The 22,358-nt window shown below is 47.4% G+C and overlaps 1 protein-coding gene across 14 annotated transcripts in view; it reads left to right on the top strand.

Moving 5' to 3' along the window:
• Nucleotides 1–2,459: 2,459 nt before the first annotated feature.
• The window catches only part of INPP5B (inositol polyphosphate-5-phosphatase B), a 37,623-nt gene continuing 17,724 nt past the window's right edge, over nt 2,460–22,358 (top strand). For 2 of the 14 annotated variants that reach the window (XM_039511384.1, XM_039511383.1), the window contains exons 1-4: nt 3,687–4,445; nt 4,913–5,010; nt 5,519–5,548; nt 6,695–6,805. In XM_039511384.1, coding sequence (XP_039367318.1) covers nt 4,159–4,445; nt 4,913–5,010; nt 5,519–5,548; nt 6,695–6,805 — 526 coding nt within the window. In that variant the 5' untranslated portion in view covers nt 3,687–4,158. Of the gene's footprint in view, nt 2,521–3,186; nt 3,329–3,656; nt 4,446–4,912; nt 5,011–5,518; nt 5,549–6,694; nt 6,806–10,064; nt 10,124–10,598; nt 10,987–18,546; nt 18,617–19,250; nt 19,346–21,067; nt 21,187–22,358 lie in introns of those variants that run through there. The other 12 variants (XM_039511391.1, XM_039511392.1, XM_039511386.1 and 9 more) reach the window with 11 other exon arrangements.

Here is a 22,358-nt window from a genome sequence, read left to right as displayed (position 1 = left end):
ATGACTATCTTGCCTACTCTGTGCTGGGACCCCTGCAGCCTAGTCCACAGCCGATTTGTTCTGATGTGTTTACAAACCCCAAAGGTGGGGGGGTTATATGTTACGGTCCTCATAAGCAGGGCACTGCTTAGTGCTAGTGGAAAAATTCAGCCTGTGCTAACAACTGCCTTTGAGAGGAACAGATCCTGCCATCATTGTTTGGGTGCAAACCTCAGCTGCTGGCAGACCTTGATGCTCATGTTTATACTAGAGCTGGTATAAATTACACACACAAACGTCCCCTGTGGCATTTTACAGATCCTTCTTATGGTTTGCGATCCCCAGGCTAAGCTTTCCTTGCAGTCTGCCTCCTCCCTTCCCACTGTTGTGAGCTTCTGCTGAGGAGCTAGCAGGAGCCTGGGGCTCTGGAGTAGCAGGTGTGCTTGTCTCCTACAGCCAGGAATGTTCCTGCTGTTCATTTATGGAACGACTCAGGGCATTAGCTTAGAAGAGGGATATTTACACCATCATCATCCCCAAAACCTGGAAGAGATGAAGCATGAAATGGTGCCACATTCTCAGGCTCCTGGAAAATGAAAAAACAGCTGCAGAATTGTAGGAATTCAGTGTCCCTCTAGGGCAGATGGAAAAAAACATCTACAGCAGCCTACTGGCAAAACAAGTTTTTTCCTAATATCCTGACCCCTCTACCTCCACTCCAGCCTGGGCCGGCTCAGCAGGTGCTGCTGGGGGACCAGCCTTTCATTTATAACACTCTATACAATGTGCCTAATTTCTTCAAATAATCATTTCCCCCCAATAACATTAAGTAAATGGAGTATTTTGGCCAACCCCTTTCTACTCTCCCCCTCCACAAAGGCTGTCTCACAGGCGTAGCTGGTGTAACCATTCTGTCCCCTCCTCTCCCATCTTAGCAGTGACTCCTCTCTGGTCAGATCCCTGTCCGTCAGACTGGGATGGTCTCACATTTGTGTAATGCTCTGTCAGCAGCATCACATATGCTGAATGTATAGAAACCACTGAAGAATTAACCCCCTCCCTCTATTTCACTCATGATGGGAGCATGGGAGGGAGGGTGTAGCCCCAGCCTCATGAGAGAATGCTCAGAACAAAGGCAGGTGTTTTGTTGCATAACTGCTTGGCCATGACAGATGCAGCTGGAACTCGATTGCGACAATTGTTAATTGAAGCCATGCTCTCCTGTCTTTAGTGTGCAGAGGGTTTGGTTTGGTTTCTTGGGCCTGGTCTACACTAGCAACTTACGTTAGTATAACTACATTGCTCCAGGGGAATCCACACCCCGGAGCAGCACTCTGTCGAGAGGAGGGCTTCTCCCATCGACACAGCTGTGGCCTCTTGGGGAGGTGGAGTTCCTGCGCCGATGGGAGAAACTCTCCCTGGCTGCATAGGTTGTGTCTTCACTGAAGCGCTACAGTGGTGCTGCTGCATTGGTTCAGCTGTGCTGCTGCAGGATTTTAAGTGTAGACAAGCCCTCGCTCTGGCACCTGCTCCCAGAGAGATTCTGCACTGATTGATTTGCATAATGAAGCAGATGCTTCACATTTTACTCACACCAGCTGTGGCACAAGATGTTGCTGCATTTTAATCGGAAATTATTTGTTTTCAGTAAGGTGCGGCTGAAGGAGATGAATTTTGCCATGAAATGAATCTTTCCAAGACTTTGCTAGTCCTGGAGTCTCCGTTGCTCTGATTAAAAATTTTTTCAGAATGCTCTGTAGAAATGAGATTTGATTTAAGCAGGGATATTGCTCCCTTTAGGTCTGATTTCTCCAAGCATGGGTACTCAGCACTTTCAGCAAATTCACAGGTTTCTTTGAGTCTCGGGTTTGGCACCCAAAATCACTAGTCAGTTTTGAAAATCTTCTCCAAACTCTCTAATCAGAGCAGGAAATAAAATATAAGAAAACACTTAGGGTTTGGAGGCTTGTTTATATTTAGTACCAAGAAAGAAAAAAAAACATTTTGGGGGAAATGTTTTTGCTCTTTTTTAAAGGGGAAACTATCTGGTAGTTTAGGCCAGACATTTGAGTTTATTTTTTTTTAAAAGCTTTTTGTAATGTTTGTTTATTTATGTACTTGTAATAATGGCTCTTAGTCTTAACCCTTCCCCTGCATTGTCTGAAATCCACCATTGCCGCACTGGGCCAGTGCCTGAGACACAGGAAGTGAAAGTGAGTCTCCTCTGGTTGTCCAAGTGGAAATGCAATCCTGGAGAAAAATCACGGTGATTATCTAATGTCTCTGCAGCGTTCTGATAACACTGGGAAGGACAACATATTTATTTATTCATATGTGATCTGTAAGATGACATAATACATTGCTTGTTATGTAATTAAAGGGTTACATGTGGAGGGCTCAGTGCAGGACGGGAGCAGAAAGCAGCAGGAATGCTGGGAGTTGAAGGAAGACTGCTGATGTCAAATGGCAGCCTGCAGTCAGGTACCGTACAGTGCCCCGAGGGCTGATCACCTGTCCCTGTGTGACAGGTGCCACGGAGAGGTGAGGCTGGGAAAACATATGCAGAAAAGGGCTTGGCTGTAGGTAATTAACTGAGAAAATCAGGAAATAGCTTGAGAAAAGCAAGGGGCACAGGCACCAGCTAACCTGGTGCAACAGAAACACTGGCCGTGGCACGTGCTTCAGGTGCCAGCAGGTGATGGAACAGTGTTCTCAGAGAAAGGCCATGAACTGAAAAAACCCACTTGCCGTGACGTCCTGTTTGCTGCACTGAGGGGCCGACAGCAGTGAGAAAAACCTGCTGACGTGTCAGGAGAACTAGCTCCAAAAGGGAACAGAAATCCATCTGAAATCACTGCAGATCCCCCCCTGGGCCTGAGCACGGATCTGGCCAGTGTCTGGGAGACAGAACAAAGATCGGCCTGTTCCTTTGTGAGGTGAGAGTCTGAAGGGCTCACAGGAGCTGGAATGCTGCTCCCATTCAAAGCCTGCTCCTGCTTGGATGCCCAGATTCCTGATGTGGAGATCTGGGACACCAAGGAGGAGGAAGAGGCCAGAGCAGATGGAACAAGCCAGAGAGGAAGTGGGAAAGCAGCCAGGCTGGAGCGGGGTGGAGAGGAAGTGGGGAGGAGGCCTGCAGGAGAAGAGGGGGCCGGAGCTGCAGAGGAGTCTGGCAGCAGACATGATTTCAACATTCTCATGACACAGTTTCAGAAAGCGAGTCTGGCTGAAGCCGCTTCAGGCGACTGCCGGAGCATCTGAGGTGGAGTGATCCCGTCTGCATCTCCAATCTGAGCCCTTAGCCGGAAGGAGGCAGGAGGGGAAGGATCGGGTACAAATACAGCAGCTGGTACGTATCTGATTTACATTGCAAAGTCTGCAGATAGCCATCGATTACCGGCCTGTATTCGGTATGCTGCCAGGTAGCATGGCTTGGTCTGTAGTGCAGACAGGGCCTGTTTCCCTGCCACAGGCTGGGGCTGAGGCACTCTGCCTGTGCTGATGCAACCCCGAGCCACGGTCAGATCAGCATGTCCCACTCACTGACTGCACAGTCTAGTGCGGCAGTATCTTCATTGCTTGGCACCACCTTGTGCCCTGGTTGTTGCGCAGCTGCATTAAACCGGCTTGGCGAATTCCCATACGTAATTCACTGACAGCAGCCCTTTGCATTCCAGGCCTGGAGGATGGATCAGTCAGTTGCTATTCAGGAGACCCTGGCGGATGGACAGACCTGCCTGATCATATCCTTTGCATCAGTGTTTCTTTGTAGATAAGTGAACGTGGCATGGAATTACCAGGGAAATCACACTCCTTTGTCCCCCATTTCTGCCTCTCTGAGTTACTGAGCATCAGTGGAGACAGGATCATTACCTGTAGGCCATCTGTTAATCCAAAACAACCTGTATGGCCCAGTCCTTTTCATGGCACACTGGCCTGGGTGCTGTGCTAATATTGGCCCAAATTCTAGGGTCCCTAATTGATCCAAAAACCCTTCCCCTGACACCTTTCATCCGAAACACCAGTCATGCTTTACAACTCCATGCATGGCTGGGGCAGAGTGGAACTGGACCACTCCGCCCACCACCGCAGGTGGAAGAGAGTCTTTCTCAAGAGGCGAGTGACAACACACAATGGCCCAGGACAGAGACTGGTGGGAGGATCCAGGGTTGAGCTGAAATGGCAGGAGGAATTTTAAGGAGGCAGAACACCTGGCTCCTAACTGATTCTGGATGTGAATGGAGGCTCCAGAAGGAAGCCCAGAGGCTGAGCAGCTGGTGGCTGCTGCAGGTTCAGAGAAAGAGAGAGAGAGCTCAGCGTCCTGCCTTTCTGGCTGCTCTAGAGGATTTGTGTCTCTGTTGGCCATTCCTTGACCGTGAGCTGTATGCGGTACAGGGTATCCTGGCCAGCGAGGAGAGTGTGGAGAGCCGGCTTCTGGGCCTCGTGCGGACCCATGGAGAGCATGCGTAGGTGCTTGAGACAATGTCGGATGGGCCACTCATATGGGGAAGGCAGGGTCCTCTGGCTGGCAGTCTCAGCAGGCAGCCCCAGAATTGAATGGCCTATGGAGAGTGCATGAACTCCCCTCCCATCCCAAAGGTGCCCTCTCCATGTTGGGCTTTGGCAAAGTAATGTGGGAAGGTTGTTTGCCCTGCCACTACCTGTTTTATACCTGATCTGTATTTAATCAGAGGAGCCTAGATTCCAGGGCTGTTAGTCTGGTACCTTTCACCAGCAACTTGTATAAATTAATTAACCCCCCCCCCCACCCTACTGGGTGCACTGGCAGGCACGGGGCAGGGACAGGAGCTGCAGGGGCTGCGCTAGCAGATGAGTGTGGTGCTGGGATAGGAGGTGTTGAACCATGCTTGCAGGGAGCTCAGTGCTGATGCTGGAATGGAGGTGGCATTACCTCCCTGTGCGTTGCCTGCAGGCTCTTCCTGTACACTCATCGGCGAATGGCTATAACAGCTGAGGATGTCTGCTTGGAGAGAGTTGTGCCCATCACAGAAGGATTTGCAGCAGAAGAAGGTAGAGCTGTCCTCTACAACCTTCACTCACTTCCTGGAAGGAGGTTCTTGCTTCTGCTCCTCAGAGATCAATCAGGTGCCATCTTTTCTTGGGGGCAGGCAAAGAGAGGATCTGTGTGTGGAACAGAATCTGGATTTTGTTCTACTGCTGCCTGAAATTTGGAAACTGATCACCTTTTGCCTTGTTTTGCTGTAACTTTGAAACAGCTGAAGCCAGTGTAATTAATTAACATTCTCAGGAAAAAAGGCTGCACTGGACCCCATGGAATCCAAACTATCCTCTGCACCCCCAGCTCTGGCAAGAGGAGAGCTCAGAGTTACCAAATAATGCTCATGGCCTCCTATCTTTTCTGATTTCTTCTGCCTCCCTTTCTGTTCCTTATCAGAGGGTGCTCAGGATCGGTCTGTCTGTCTGAGCTATTGATGAAGTATTATCCCTGGATAGTAGCAGCATGGCCCAGGCATCACTTGCCAGGTTTTCTAATGGAATTGCTTTTCTCTTTCGACAGTTACACCTGACAGTGACCTTCATATCATTGGTGAGTCTCTTCTGTTGCTATGATTCCAACGAGGTACAAGAAAGATTCCCATATACTAAGGTTACGAGCTCTGTATGAACCATTATTCCGCAGTTTTTGGTTTGTGGAGTTTGCTCAGGGTTGCTTATGGAATGTCGGGCTGAGCTGCTCCAAATTGGACACACTCTGTGCAATGATGGAGGCTTGTCTTGCTATTATTGGATAGTTTATAAATCTGGATACTATTACTAGTTAACCAGTGTATTGCCAGCCCTAGTTCATACCAATCATTTGGCTAAATGATCAGGGCCGGCTCCAGGCACCAGCATTCCAAGCTGGTGCTTGGGGTGGCAATCTGCAAGGGGCAGCAGTCCCTGCTGTTTTGCCCCCAAGCTGCGCTTGGAATTGACACCGCGGAGGGCGGGGGCAGTCCGTGTGCCCTTAGGGCGGCAGGCGCGTTTCCGTGGTGGCGGCAATTTGGCAGTAGCTTCTATGTTTAGCTATCCGCGGCAGCTTCAGCTAAACATAGAAGCTGCCGCTGAATTGCCGCCACCGTGGAAACGCGCCTGCTGCCCTAAGGGCACGTGGACTGCCCCCGCCCTCCGCAGCGGCAATTCCACGCGCTGCTTGGGGCAACGAAAACTGTAGAGCCGGCCCTGTAAATGATTCCAGATTGTTGCTAAAAGATAAGTTCTAGTTGGTCTCCCTAGCTTTCACTGGACTGTCAGCTGGATACTATTATTGTTTATTTAAATTGTAAACACCCCCAAAATGTGTTAAGCACTGTTCAAATGCAACTGTATTTCAGTGGCATGGGTAGGGATTCCTTGTCTAATTTTTCTGTTAGTTTGAGTTTATAAAATGTTTTGGGACCAGTTGGGCTGAAAGGGCCTAAAGGAATAATAATGATGATTATTTACAAATCCTATTTAAAAATAAAATAAATTCATCCAAATACAGGAAACTGAAAGAAGTGATGAAGCTGATTTCTTTCCTCGCAGCTGGCGTGGTTTTCTACTGATTTGAGTACTGCGGATGTGGAGGCATGTCCAGTGCTGGCGTGGCTTTTGTGTGCATGCAGCACCTAAAGTAGTGTTTAGAATCCGAAAGTGTCTTCTCCAAACTTAGCAGCATTAATTCCAACTCTCCTCTTCCCGCCATGTGTAGGTTCTGATGTGACTGTCCGGATAAGCTCGGAAGATGCTCAGCTGGTGGTGCGATTGCCTTTTGGGTCCCATACACGCATGTTCCTACAGGAGATCAGCAGGTGCCGCCCAGGTACAACTCTCTGTCATATATGTGTTGAAGTTAATCCATAGGTTGGTACAGATGCTGCAGATGAAGTGGAAGTCTAGGTTAGGGCTTTGTCTTTGTATCATATTTCTTTCATGGTAGGAGGAATGTCAATTCCAGTATCCCTGTTGCTGCCACTTGTATTTACACAGCTTACTTACAAGCCTCCAGATGTACTAACCTTCAAAATCCATCACTCTTGTCTGTCACTAGCTGGCTCAGCGAAGATGCCTGAGCTTTGCCTCAATAGCAAGTAGGAATAGTATCTGTATTGTAGTCTCGCTTGGGCGCCCCACTCATGGAGCAGGGAAGTGAAATGTAGCCTAGAATCGATCCTCAAGACACTAAATCCAAAGCTGTGACTTGTGCTAATGCTGTAAGAGATCACAGACAGCTGGTTCCAGGAAGGCAGCAACTGTTGGATACTCCTGTTTCCCACTCTGTCCTCCTTCCCTTAAAGACTAAGGCCTGGTCTACACTTAAAACTCAGGTCAACATAGCTACAGTTCTCGGGGATGTGAAAAATCCACAGCCCAAACTGCTGTAGCTACACCAACTTAACCCCCAGTGTAGATGCAGCTAAGTCACAGAACAATGCTTCCATTGACCTAGCTATTGTCACTTGGGGAGGTGGAGTTCCTACAGCAATGGCAAAACTCCTTTCATCATTGTAGCCTGCGTCAACACTACAGCGTTATACCGGCATAGCTGTGGTGCCTAGTTATGCTGCTATAGTCCCCATAGTAAAGACGTGACTCAAGCTGTATCACAGCTGCCATCTTTCCATGTGGGACTCCCTCCTGTGATCAGCCATGTTGGGCAGAAGGATTGGTGGTTCAGTTCATTTTCAGTTCTGTCCTAGGGGAGTACTATTGTGCTGTTAAACAATTTCCATGTTTCACCCGTGAGGTGGCTACTGTTCAGTGGTGGGTCCAGTGATCCCTGCGTGTGGACTTTCTCTTGGCATAGGTTTAGGTTTGAGATCCTTTGACTTGAGATGAAAGACACTAGAGGCATGTAAAATGTTTATATATTTAAAATCAAAATGTTAAAAATATGGTGTGGTGTTCCCTCCATCACTCCAGCCCAGGGAATGGCTAGGAGTCTTGGTATGCCTACCCAGAGCCTCATCAGCTTCCTCTAGACCAACAGAGACTATACCAGCATAGCTCAGCATCGTCGCTGTGCCGGCATAAACCCATAGACTGTATCTATACTGACAGAAAGAAAGGTTTTTTAATTCCAATATATCTTTTTTGAGATGGGGCGACCACATCCGTATGCAGTATTTAAGATGTGGGCGTACCATGGATTTATATAGAGGCAATATAATATTTTCTGTCTTATTATCTATCCCTTTCTTAATAATTCCCAACGTTCTATTGGATTTTTTGACTGCTGCTGCACATTGAGTGGATGTTTTCAGAGAACTATTCTCAATGATTCCAAGATCTTTTTTTCGAGTGGTAACAGCTAATCTAGACCCCATCATTGTATATGTATAGTTAGGATTATGTTTTCCAATGTGCATTACTTTGCATTTATCCACATTGAATTTCATCTGCCATTTTGTTGCCCAGTCACCCAGTTTTGTGAGATCCTTTTGTAGCTCTTCACAGTTTGCTTGGGACTTAACTATCTTGAGTAGTTTTGTATCATCTGTAAATTTTGCCACCTCACTGTTTATCCCTTTTTCCAGATCATTTATGAATATGTTGAATAGGACTGGTCCCAATACAGACCCCTGGGGGACATCACCATTTACCTCTCTCCATTCTGAAAACTGACCATTTATTCCTACCATTTGTTTCCTATCTTTTAACCAGTTAACGATCCATGGGAGGACTTTCCCTCTTATCCCATGACAGTTTACTTTGCTTAAGAGCCTTTGGTGAGGGACCTTGTCAAAGGCTTTCTGAAAATCTAAGTACACTTTATCCACTGGATCCCCCTTGTCCACATGCTTGTTGACCCCTCAAAGAATTCTAGTAGATTGGTGAAGCATGATTTCCCATTACAAAACCATGTTGACTCTTCCCCAACAAATTATGTTCAGCTATATGTCTGACAGTTTTGTTCTTTGCTATAGTTTCAATCAGTTTGCCCGTACTAAAGTCAGCCTCACCGGCCTGTAATTGCCGGGATCACCTCTGGAGCCCTTTTTAAAAATTGGTGTCACATTAGCTATCCTTCAGTCATTTGATAGAGAAGCTGATCTAAATGATAGGTTACAGACTACAGTTAGTAGCTCTGTAATTTCACATTTGAGCTCCTTCAGAACTCTTAGCTGAATACCATCTGGTCCTGATGACTTATTACTGTTTAGTTTATCAATTTGTTCCAAAGCCTCCTCTAGTGACACCTCAATCTGCGGCAGTTCCTCAGATTTGTCACCTAAAAAGAATGGCTCAGGTTTGGGAATCTCCCTCACATCCTGGCACGGGCGCTCTGAGGGGCGCTGGCTGGCACGGAGGGTGCGGGGGAGCCTGGCACGGGCGCTCTGAGAGGCGCTGGCTGGCACGGAGGGTGCGGGGGAGCCTGGCACGGGCGCTCTGAGGGGCGCTGGCTGGCACGGAGGGTGCGGGGGAGCCTGGCACGGGCGCTCTGAGGGGCGCTGGCTGGCACGGAGTGCGGGAGCCTGGCACGGGCGCTCTGAGGGGCGCTGGCTGGCACGGAGGGCACGGGGGAGCCTGGCACGGGCGCTCTGAGGGGCGCTGGCTGGCACAGAGGGCACGGGGGAGCCTGGCACGGGCGCTCTGAGGGGCGCTGGCTGGCACGGAGGGCGCGGGGGAGCCTGGCACGGGCGCTCTGAGGCGCTGGCTGGCACAGAGGCACGGGAGCCTGGCACGGGCGCTCTGAGGCGCTGGCTGGAGGCGGAGCGTGGGGAGCTGGCACGCGCTCTGGAGGGCTGGCTGGCACGGAGGGCGCGGTGGAGCCTGGCACGGGCGCTCTGAGGGGCGCTGGCTGGCACGGAGGGTGCCGGGAGCCTGGCACGGGCGCTCTGAGGGGCGCTGGCTGGCACGGAGGGCGCGGGGGAGCCTGGCACGCGCTAGTGATAAAGAGAAGGGGATGGGTGTGAAGGGGAAATGGAGGTGGAGAGGTCCGGAGGCGGAGCTTGGTGATTGGAGGGGCGGGCCCCGGAGGCGGAGCTTGGTGAGTGGAGGGGCGGGCCCCGGAGGAGGGGCTTGGTGATTGGAGGGGCGGGCCCCGGAGGAGGGGCCCGGGGGGGGCCTGCCCGCCGTGGGCGGGGCCTGGAGGAGGCTGAGCGGAGGGCCATGGCCGCGGCGGGGGGGCTCGGCAAAGGTAGGGGCCGGGGTGGCTGGAGGATCGGGGTGGAGGCGGCCGGGCGGGGAGGTGGAGGGATGGTGAGGAGGGGACGGAGGTGGGTGTCCGATGGGGCGGGGTGCCTGGGGGCGGCAGTTCTGGGTGCCGGGTGGGGGGGCAGGGGCAGGTGCCTGGTCTGGGGCCGTGCCGGGGGGGGGCGGGGGCCGGTGCCGGGTCTGGGGCCGTGCCGGGGGCAGGGGCAGGTGCCTGGTCTGGGGCCGTGCCGGGGGCGGGGGCAGGTGCCTGGTCTGGGGCCGTGCCGGGGCAGGGGCAGGTGCCTGGTCTGGGGCCGTGCCGGGGGGGGGGGCGGGGGCGGGTGCCTGGTCTGGGGCCGTGCCGGGGGGGGCGGGGGCAGGTGCCTGGGGGGGGGCCGTGCCGGGCGGGGGCGGGGGCAGGTGCCTGTCTCTTTGCCCTAGTCAGGCTGTGAACTCTGTAGTCCCTACCCCAACAGGCCTCCTTTCCCTGTCCCCCTGAGCCTCTTTTCTGGTTCACTGATTTCTCCTGCAGTTTCAGTGGGGTGCAGGATTCCTCTCCCCTTCTAATCTAAAACAGTGAATGGTCTTGCTGTGTGGGGCTTAGGCAGACTCTGTACCCCACTTCAGAAGCAGTTTGCTGTGCCAGGCAGGGGGTCCCTATATAAACAGCAGTCATGCCCTAACCCATCTGCATCTTGGTCCTGCACAGAGGGGCAACTCGCTGGATAAAGAGCAATTGTGGCTGCTGCTTAGTTGAGGGGAAGCATCCCTTTGCAACATCTGATTTACCCACCCCAGAAGTGGCTGCATCTGTGTGCTGGATGAAGTAATCTCCATCAAGGGTTTGGGGAGCCTTCAGGAAGGAAGGTGCTGTTTTGTGTTTTTATGATGTATTAATAAAATGCCACAAGAGAATGCTCTGAGCATGAAGATGCACATGTAGTTAATGGGTTCATGGATCATCGTAATAAGGTTGATAAAACAAATTCAGAACGAAACTTGTACAGGCACTAGTGCACAGCCAGTGTGTGTCTGAATAAATCTTATTAAAGAACCTGCATATCAGCCTTCTAAAATTCAAACTATTATAATAGGTATAAGATATTAGAAACTGTGTGGTTCACTCAGGGCTGCTTTCACACCCAATGTATGTGGTGATTGCACAACAGTCGGATAAGTGAACAGCCAGATCTCTCACTGTTTGAAAATATATAAAAACCTCTGAAGTTGCAGTCTGAGATCAGTGTAATACACTCAAAACCCAAGATATCCATGCTCATCTTATAAGATGCATGTTGTGCTCTCTTTGCATCCTTTCTAGATCACAGCCTATTCAGGGTGCATATTGTTTTATTTCCCCTGATTGTCAATGTGCTACCAGTGACCGACATTAAATCTTCCTAGACCTGTGTACAGTTTCAGAAATTATTCTGAAGTTCAGAATGGGAAACCCTGGTTCAGCCATACAGAAATGATAGGACCTCCTGTTATGTGTAGCGGAATGCCTTAGTTTGTCAGGTATGTGTACAGTACCTATCACTGCATTACCTAGGTCACAGTGCATAGCCATGTGTCTAACACATGTCTACCAAAGAGATGTTTCGTAGGGATTTTTTCATAGGCAACATGGGCCCTAATCATATTGCCTCTGTTACTTATGTAGTGGTATTGACTTCCTGTGTGACAATTTGAATACATTCCTGTATACACAGATGCTGGAAGGTCTGCTCTTTGGACTTTGGATTTGAATTTGCATCAGGTTACAGATAAAATAAGTTTGATTTTCCTAAATCCTTGTAGATATTTATTTGCAACATAGAAGTACCGTTGTCTGGCAAGTTTTCTGTTGTCTGTGAGTGCAGAGGCCAAGCAGGCTCAGATAGGTCAGCACAGAGGTGCTTTTGCAGAATTAGTAGAGGAACCACATCCCACTTCTAGCTCAAGGCGTTGCTTAAATAAGCATGTAAAACCCTCAGAGTGTCTCCTTCAATTAGTGTCAAACCTTGAAATGAAGCCTGCGACTTGCCACCAGAGGCAATTTCAGCTCGATTTGCACAGTATTTTAGTGTACTTGGGATTCTTTGTCACAAACATAGAATCTTAAAATATTAGTATAATCTGACAAAGCAGTGGATGGGAGTTACAGGCTCTGTGCAAAGTGGTGGAGGCTAACTTATGAAAGTGTCGCCACAGGGAATTAGACTTTTATAGTGCCCTGGTTACGCTGAGTTTACAGCTGGTATTGTGAAATACAACTGAATAAAACCTGTCAGCATTAGTCCATGCTTAAACAGAAGGAGGGAACTGGATTTGTGCCAGATTGTATAAAGGGAGCCTGGGTAGAGTGGGCTTTTAAAACAAACAAAAAAGTGACCCACCCCACTGCCAGCTCATGCGGCTTTTTCCTTTGTGTTTTTTCTATCACATCCTGATAGCGACACAAGACACCTTTGGAGATGCCTCTTGACAGAGACTGAGGCCAGGCCTACGTTTGGAAGGCTTTTCCAACAGAATTGTATTGATATACAAGACCAGCAAAGCGCTTCTAGTGTGGACACAACGTATATTGGCAAAACTGTGCCTTTGCCAGTGTAGCTCAGTTTTTCTGGTGTAACTGTGTCTATACTGGTGACTTGTGTGACCAGCATAGCTGTGCTGGCAAATCACACCTCGTCATGCACCTGACATAGCTATGCCAGCAAAAGTTTATAGATCTTGGGCATAGACCTGGCCCAAGAGGGGGTTGTTAGTTCTTGAAACTCTTTACCCTTCAAAAAAAAAAACAGGAGTACTTGTGGCACCTTAAAGACTAACAAATTTATTTAAGCATGAGCTCATGCTTAAATAAATTTGTTAGTCTTTAAGGTGCCACAAGTACTCCTGTTTTTTTTGTGGATACAGACTTTGTGGATACAGACTGCTACTCTGAAACTTTACCCTTCAGTACCTCTCCTTTGAGGTTATGGGTTTCTGTCTTCCCAGGGACATCTGCTTGAAGTTATCTGGACCACAGAGACTGTTAATAGAAACAAGATTTATTAAAAACAGAGAGAAAATAGAATTAAAAGAAAAACTGTTTTCTTAACTCGTTTAGATTGACACGTCTCATAAGCTACAGTAAATATGGCTTTCTCAGCTGTTACAGAAGAAAAAGAAAAGCAAATAGCAATTCTCTCTGAACATGCTGTGGTCTGTTTATCAGCATCCTGATACCGTCTCCCCTGCTGTGTCCTGGATTCTCTTTGCAAGTTCCTGCAACTTGGTCAGCTTGCATGTTGAGAGGTGCCTCTCCTGGTCATTTTTGTGTCAGAGGTGTTAGTCTATTAAGCTATTAGGATGAGGCTTCCTTAACATTTACACAAGAGTCTTTCATCAGAACTCCTGGCTGGGAGAATGATCAAATGACTATTATCTCCTAGAGAGACAAGGTGGGCGAGGTAATATCTTGTATTGGACCAACTTCTATTGGTGAGAAAGACAAGCTTTTGAGATACACAGAACTCTTCCTGATGTCTGGAAAAGGTACTCATAGTGTCACAGCTAAATACGAGATCGAATGGAGTCTAGCATGAGTAGTTAGCACATATTCTAAGCGATAATTCAAGTTGAGGTGGTCTGTTAACACCCCGGTAATCATTGGACAATAAGGGAGGTTGTGTTTTACAGATTATTGTAATAAGCCATAAATCCATTGTCTCCATTCAGTCCATGATGTTTAGTGTGTAGTAAAGTTATGAATTTAAGTTCCCGGGCTTATCTTTTGAAGGTGTTGTGCAGGTTTCCTTTGAGGATGAGGACTGAGAGGTCAGATATAGAGTGATGACTTTGTGAAAAGTTTGCACCCACAGATATGGTGGTTTTGTTTTTTATCATTTTCCTGCGTGAGTTCATTCGAGAGCATAGTGATTGGTTTCACCCACATAGTTGTTACTGGGGCACATAATGCACTGGATGAGGTACACCACATGTTTTGATAGGCGTATGTAGGACCCATGGATCTTGAAAGGTGTGTTGTGGGGTGTTGTTCATTGGGTCTGTAGGTTTTGTATCTGTTGTTTTAGTTTTGAGTTGGTGTGTGCTGGTCTGTGGGGAGCTTGCTTCTGATGATGAGGTTTGGGGGTTGTTTGAAGGTCAGAAGAGATGGTTCAGGAAATATTTTTTTTCAGGATGGGATCCCCACTGAAATGGGTTCTAGTTGTTTGATGATACCCCAATTGGGTTCCAATGTGGGGTGGTAGGTGGCAACTCAGGGTGTGTGGTTGGAGTGGGTTTTCTATATTTCAGTATTGAAGCAGGTTCTGGGTATTTGAGTGGCCTGTTCCATGATGCGATCTACTTCTCTGCTGGAGTGTCCTTGTTTGGTAAAGACGGGTTTTGAGTGTGTTAAGGTGTATATCCTGGACTTTCTCTCAGAGCATGTTCTCTGGTATCTGAGTGCCTGGCTGTAGATAAAAGATTTCTTGGTGTGTTTGGGGATAGTTCCTGGATCTATGAAGGTGGGGGGTGGTGATCCATGGGTTTCTTATATATATGTCTCTAAGGTACCATTGTTGAAACTGATCATGGTGTCCAGGAAGTTGAGGCTAGAGCGGCAGTGTTCCAAAGAGTTTAATGGACCGGGTGGCTGAAGTTATGGTGGAAATGTATCAGGGAGTTTAAGTCGTCTGTCCAGAGGATGAAAATATCATTGATGTATCTCAGGCATATCATTGGCTTTGTGGTGCATTTGTCCAGATTTGTCTCCTAATTATCTCTGGGAGCACATTACCTCACCCCACTCCCAGCCTTCCTGTCTCCAGTGTTGGTATGTCAAAAGCCCAATTTCCATTTGTTAGAGAAATCTGATAATCAGCTGGTGATCTGAACCATTATTCCTTTCTACAGAAACTAGCTCATGACCTCAGGCTGAATACACTATAACTTGGTCTACACATAGATTTTTGTACTGGTCCAACTGGTTAGGTTAGAGGGGGTGACTTTTTTTTTTTACTGAAATAATTATTTCACTACCACTTACTGTGGACAATTTTAACAGTATAAAGGTGTCTTATACCAGAATAGCTTACTCCCCTTCCCATACAGGAATAAGAACATGAGAACAACCATACTGGGTCCGACCAAAGGTCCATCTAGTCCAGTATCCTGTCTTCCGACAGTGGCCAGTGCCAAGTGCCCCAGAGGGAATGGACAGAACAGGGAATCATCAAGTGATCAGTTTCCTGTTGCTCATTCCCAGCTATACTGATATAACTGTCAAGTATCAGAGGGGTAGCCGTGTTAGTCTGGTTCTGAGGAAGCAGCAAAGAATCCTGTGGCACCTGTCTGTTAGTCTATAAGGTGCCACAGGATTCTTTGCTGCTGATATAACTGTGTTACACTCGGGAAGTTGTACTGCTTTAATTATACTGATAGACAAGGCGCTAGTCTCAGCCCATGCTGGACACAGATAGCTAGAATGTGACCCTTTAAAAAATATTGTATTAAATGCTCTCACCATAAAACGTAAGTTATTGACACGCCCTAGATCCTCTGTCACATATGTCTTCTTGTTTAGGCTTTATCTTATAAATATCAGAAATGGCAAGTCTGGTCTCATGAAGGACTTGTTGAAGGTCTCAGCACCTCTGAAAATCAGGCAACTTTAAATAGGGACATGACTGACGTGTCTTGGAGGGTGTTGTGAAGATTAGTTAACGTTTGCTAAGTGATTTGAAAAGGAAAAGCACCACTAGTACAAAATATTGTCTGGAATGTGTGAAGCCCATATGTACCTGTGGATTTAACACTGATGTTTCTGATAAGGGAGGTACTGGGAGATTAGTTCCTCATGGTCAGTGTGAAGGTCTGTGTGTGTATGGGGTGGAAGGCAAAGGAAAGATGCTGCTGCTGCTCTCTGGGAATTCCAGATAGCTTGTAGGGAGACAGCGGCCAGTGAATTTCTGCGGTTGCTGTGATTGTCCCTGAGCCACATTGGAAAGCACCCTTCCCCTCTGAAAATGACCCACTGAGGCTGATTTTCTCTCCCTCATCATTTTTTAAAAATAATAACCAAAGGGGAGAGGGATAGCTCAGTGGTTTGAGCATTGGCCTGTTAAACCTAAGGTTGTGAGTTCAATCCTTGAGGGGGCCATCTAGGGATCTGGGGCAAAAATCTGTCTCGGGATTGTTCCTGCTTTGAGCAGGGGGTTGGACTAGATGACCTCCTGAGGTCCCTTCCAACCCTGATATTCTATGATTCTATGAAAAGTTCTCCTCCAGTCTGACCTGTCAGTCATTTGAAGGTGGTGCAGGCAGGGGCAGTCCTCTTCCCTCTCCATGTGCTGGCGGTCAGATAGGCCTGTGGCACTTCTAGGCTGTTTACTGTGCCCTCTTACATGGGTGACCAGCAGCCACCAGGATTCTTGCAGCACTCTGTTTCTTCAGCTTGTTTCTCTTTACGCTCCCAGGTGTCCCATTGTATTTCATAGTGGCTATCGAGTGGCTGTGTCGGTGTTTAAAGCTTTCATCAATTGGAGGCTGTGGTTCTCTGTGACCTCAAGTTGCCAGCCATGCAGGCACGGTCTTAGGGGTTTGCAATGACTACTAGAAAAGGTGTCAACCCGAAGGGACTTGACCCCATTATCTGCAGACCTGTTGGGATCCGGCATACTCTTCCTCATTTCGTCCAAGGACTGTTTGCTGCTTCTCTCTGTGCTCAGCTTTAGAGCATCCAGTCTCCTGTGACCTTCCTGTTCTACAGGGGAGTTTTAAATCTGGACTGCAATGTCATGTTGTCCAGAATGACCTAGAGATGAGCAGTTTGTATCTTGCTGTGACTGAAAAAGCCTCAGGGAAACTGGACCTGGTTGCACTTTCCAATCACTGGCAATTGTGAGGCCTTATCACAGGATGATGTCAGTCTAGCAGATTCTTCAAGGGATCCTTCCCTCCAGACAATCTTGTGGATGGTCTTTATCCCTGATTGCTCTTCCATGACTCGGAAGCTGTTTGGAGCCTCCTCAGGAAAGCTCCCCGGTGGGGGATTAGCTTCTCCTAAGACCTATTGTTCTCCCTAATGCATTCCCCAGGTATAAAACAAATTTGTAATAGTTACATAGACAATATACAAGGCGTTGGTGAGACCTCATTTGGAGTACTGTGTGCAGTTTTGGTCTCCCATGTTTAAGAAGGATGAATTCAAACTGGAACGGGTACAAAGAAGGGCCACTAGAATGATCCGAGGAATGGAAAGCCTGTCGTATGAAAGGAGACTTGAGGAGCTCGGTTTGTTTTCCTTAACCAAAAGAAGGTTGAGAGGAGATATGATTGCTCTCTTTAAATATATCAGAGGGATAAATACCAGGGAGGGAGAGGAATTATTTCAGCTCAGTACTAATGTGGACACGAGAACAAATGGATATAAATTGGCAGTCGGGAGGTTTAGGCTTGAAATTAGACGAAGGTTTCTAACCATCAGGGGAGTGAAATTCTGGAACAGCCTACCGGGGGAAACAGTGGGGGCGAAGGACCTCTCTGGCTTTAAGATTAAGCTTGATAAGTTTATGGAGGGAATGGTTTGATAGGATAACGTGATTTAGTCAATAGGTCAATAACGTGAGACCACTGGTAATTAGTACCGAGGGTCAATGTTGGGATATTGAAAGTCTTTTTCCTGAGTGTCTGGCTGGAGAGTCTTGCCCGCATGCTTGGGGTTCAGCTGATTGTCATATTTGGGGTCGGGAAGGAATTTTCCTCCAGGGTAGATTGGCAGTGGCCCTGGAGGTTTTTCACCTTCCTCCGCAGCATGGGGCAGGGGTCGCTTGCTGGAGGATTATCTGCTACTTGAAGTCTTTAAATCAGGATTTGGGGACTTCAACAGCTGAGTCAAGGGGAGAGAATTATTTCAGGAGAGGGTGGGTCAGCTTTTGTGGCCTGCATCTTGCGGGAGGTCAGACTAGATGATCATAATGGTCCCTTCTGATCTTAAGTTCTATGATATGATTCTATGATAAATATTCCTAACTTCAGATACCAAAATGATACAAATAGGATAATCATACTCAGTAAATCATAACCTTTTCAGTGATCTCTCACATGACCTATCTTGCATAAAATACATCATAGTTATGCCATACTTATATAATAATAATATCTCTATGAAGAATATGGGGCGTAGTGTCACACATTCTAAATTGATTTGATGAAAGGAAACAAAGTTCCCAAGGGTAGAGGCTCTTTCTGCCTTTGTTACAGAAATTACAGATTGAAAGGTCCATTAAGTAGGTAATTTGGTTCATGCCCCTTTTCCAACAACTTGGGGCAAGTCCCACGTTGTTCTCCACTCTGACAACTGTCGGTGGCAGGATGGACTTAGGATGGGAGGGAGAAGCAGCTTCTGAATTATATTTCTCATATTTTGTACCCCTGTATGGCATTCTGTGCACATAGGTTGCTCACTCACTCAGGAGATCCTCATATGCAGATGTCAGGAAGGATGATGATGATAATACAGGATACCGTAAGTGATTTCCTTGACCTTTTCAACCTCTGCTACCATCTCCTGGCCCCTAATCTATTCTGTGTAGCAGCTCTGTAAGCAGCATTCACCATGCACCTGTGAGTTCAGGCTGCCAGCTCTTTTGCTATTTGTGGCATTAATGCTGTTCCACCTGCTGGCTGGTGGGATGGACTCTGTTTGGGCAACTCTGCACGTTGTGTCCTTCCCAGTCTGAGGATGACAGTGTCAGTTGGGTAGAGACCCTGCCCTCTAGGGATGTAAGCCCAGGCCAAATCTTGAGTCCCTGTTGGAATGGATTTCAGGGCCTAAACCAGAATACTTGCAGAGTCCCAGACAACACCTGATTGCTTAATGACTACACTAATGCTTGCGGAGAATGTTCGTAGCACTACCCCAGGGACAGTGCAGTGTTGCTGCAGGTTGAGCCGGGATGTTTGGAAGCAATGAATTAATTTTCATTAGTGTTTCAACTTATTTCAAGACTGAAGTGTATCTTGTTTGTTCAGTGTAATGTGATGCTGCAGCCTCTAGATTTATCTCGCTCTGCTTTGATTTTATAATGGTTAAAAAGCCTCAGGCAGGTTTGGCAGGCCCAAAAATTTGACTTGCCTTTTTTTGTTTCCTGTATATTTAGTACCCATGTGGAGAGAATAATCACACCTGCTTAATGAGGAGATCTGTGTGGCTCCTTAGCACATTTTTTTGGCTCCATCTACTTCCACCCCAGAGGCAAGTGCAGGATTGTTCCTTGGCTCCTTGCAGCAGATGCGCCAGTGTTTTCTGTCTAGCTTCAAATGTGATAAAATGCCTTGGATTGTGTTTTAAAAATCCCAAGTGGGTGAATGCACCATGGATCTAGGTTGGTCTGATTTTGTGGCAAAACAAATGAGGGAGATGCCCCCTGGGCAAGCTGCTAATTATCGTTCTGGGTTTATTCTTCACAATAATTTCCTGATGAAATAGATGCTGTGCCAGTCCCCTCTGCCTAAAGGCCAATTTCCTCCAGTGGATTGTTCCTCAAGATAGAGGAAAACAGCCCTCCCACCCCCAATCTGTTCTAGTGTGCAGCAGACTCTGCTCCCTCAGAAGCCTTGGCATTTCCACAGCTCCGTAAGTATAAATGCACTCTACAGAACGGGAGCAGATCTCCAAGGAACGCAGCCTTGCTCAGCAGAACAGTGGTGCTGATATGGCTTTCATCCTAATGGATCCCAAAGTATTTTTTGACATTCCTGCCGTAAGACTCTGGGCATGATTGTGTTTAGAGAGAGTGAGCGATCACCTTGCTCCTCAGGGAAGTTCATCAATTTATGGGGGAAAGGTGGCAGCTGTTCAGTTCCCATGCCACCTCACAATCTCAGAGGCTGGTACCGAAGTGGCAGTTTTATTCCAGATCTCAGGAATTCCTTTTTTCTGGATTAGAGCCCAGCATTCAAAGGAAGGCTTAGTTTATTTCAGGTAAACAAGGGCAGCAGGATAGAGATTGGAAGTACTTGTTGCTTTATCCTACTCATCTGAGGCTATGTCTACATTACTGCCTATGTCAGCAAAATTTATGTCGCTCAGGAGTGTGAATATTCCACCCCTTGAGTGACATAAGTTACGCTGACATAAGCAGTCGTGTGCACTGTACTATGTTGATGGGAGACATAGCTCTCCTGCTGACATAGCTTCTGCCTAAAGCCACGATTTGGTCACGGAAGTTATGGAATCCGTGACTTCTGCAGACCTCCGTGACTTCAGCCTGCAGCAACTGGGAGCTGCAGGCTACCCCCACCTCCCCTGGTGGCTGGGAGCTTCAGAGTACCCCTGCTGCCTAGAGTGGCAGGAGTCCCCCACAGCTCCCCAGCTGCTGTGGGTGTGGGGAGAATCCCCCAGAGCTCCCCAGACCCCATGGGTGCTGGGGACCCCCACAGCTCCTCAACTGCCACTGGCAGGTGTCCCTCCCAGCCACGGGGCAGCGGCCGCAGCTCCCAGCCACAGTAGGCAGGGTGCTGGATCCTCCCCCTTTTCATCATGTACATTTTTAATAAAAGTCACGGCTTCTGTGAATTTTTGTTAATTGCCTGTGACCTGTCTGTGACTTTTACTAAAAATGTCCATGACAAAATCGTAGCCTTATTTATGCTGCTCACGGTGGTGGTTTTTTATGCCAATGGGAGAACACTCTTCCATTGGCATAGATCGTCTTCACCACATGCGCTGCAGTGGCGCAGCTGTACCAGTATAGCTCCACCACTGCAGTGCTATAGGTGTAGACATGGCCTGAGGTGGAGTTTTGTGGATGAATGCTTGTGATTGAGACTCCATAGAAGCAGAAATTTCTATTGCTACAAAAACAGCACCAGCAGTTTCTGTGGAGGAATTGGCTTAGGTCAGCTGTGTAAAGATACTGTTTCTGTATGACATGTCTCCTTTCTTCTGGTGCTAAGCACATTCAAATATCTGCTCAGGAAACACAATCCGTGTACCAACTGGGTGAACCCACAGGGAAAGCTGGAATTGGTTACATCACATCTGGAGCCAGACACCACCTTGTTAGTGCAGACATAGATAAGAAAGAAGCACAGGTATTTGTCCATCTAAATCCATTGCTGCTTCCAGGCCCAGTTCCAACCCTACTTTGGATTTGTGAGCTATAATGAGTTTTGATCCTCATGCTCTTGGAATCAACCTCCAATAAATCCTCCTATGAAGTATTTATTCTCAGAGGGTTCTATGGGCAGAAAGAAGATTTCCAAGCTGAGGGAACCAGCTGCTTCTAGTCTGTGTGTGTTCTGAATCTCTGGGTAAAGTACGTTAAATTCTGTATCTAGTTTGAATTGCTGGCCTGGAGAGAATTTTGTAGAAGTGATAAAATCTTCAGCTTTGCTGCCTAGTCATTGTAGTACAGAAGAGCTCTGCTCTGTGTTTCAGTGAACAGAACTGTTCTGTCCAGCTTCATTTGTTAGATTTGTAATCTCAGAAACAAACTCTCTTCATTATCTGTAGGTTTGTGTACTAGGCGGAGTAAGCTGGAAACTGCCATTTTATAGAATTAGAAATGTTGGGCTGGAAGAGCCCTCAAGAGGTCATCTAGTCTAGCTCCCTGTGCGGAGGCAGGACCAAGTTAAACCTAGACCATTCCTGAGAGGTGTTTGTCTAAACTGTTCTTAGAAACCTCAACCTCCCTTGGAATCCTATTCCAGTACTTAACTATCCTTACAGTTAGAAAGTTTTTCCTGTAACTAACCTAAATCTCCCTTGCTGCAGATTAAGCTGATTACTTCTTGTCCTACATTCAGTAGACAGGGACAATAATTGATCCCCATTCTCTTCATAACCCCGTAACATATTTGAAGACTGTTAACAGGTCCTTCTTCAATCTTCTTTACTCAAGACTAAACATACCTGTTTTTTTAATCTGTTCCTCAGAGGTCAGGTTTTTTAACCTTTTCTCATTTTCATAGCTCTTCTCTGGACTCTCTCCAGTTTGTCCACATCTATCATATAGTATCGTACCCAAAACTGAACACAATTGAGGCCTCTAGCTGAGGCCTTATTGGTGCTGAGTAGAGTGGAACAATGACCACCTGTGTTTTACAGATGACCACTCTTGTTAACACACCTCAGTATGATATTAGTCTTTTTTTCGCAATTGGCTAATAATGTTGATTTATAATCAGTTTGTCATCCCCTGTAACCCCACATATCCTTTTCAGCAATACTACTGCCTAGCCAGTTATTCCCCATTTTGTAGTTA

The sequence above is a fragment of the Mauremys reevesii genome, linkage group 23, assembly GCF_016161935.1.
Source record: "Mauremys reevesii isolate NIE-2019 linkage group 23, ASM1616193v1, whole genome shotgun sequence".
NCBI lineage: Eukaryota > Metazoa > Chordata > Testudines > Geoemydidae > Mauremys > Mauremys reevesii.
Note: the sequence above shows the minus strand (reverse complement) of the source record. Positions and strands in the feature narration are given on the sequence as shown.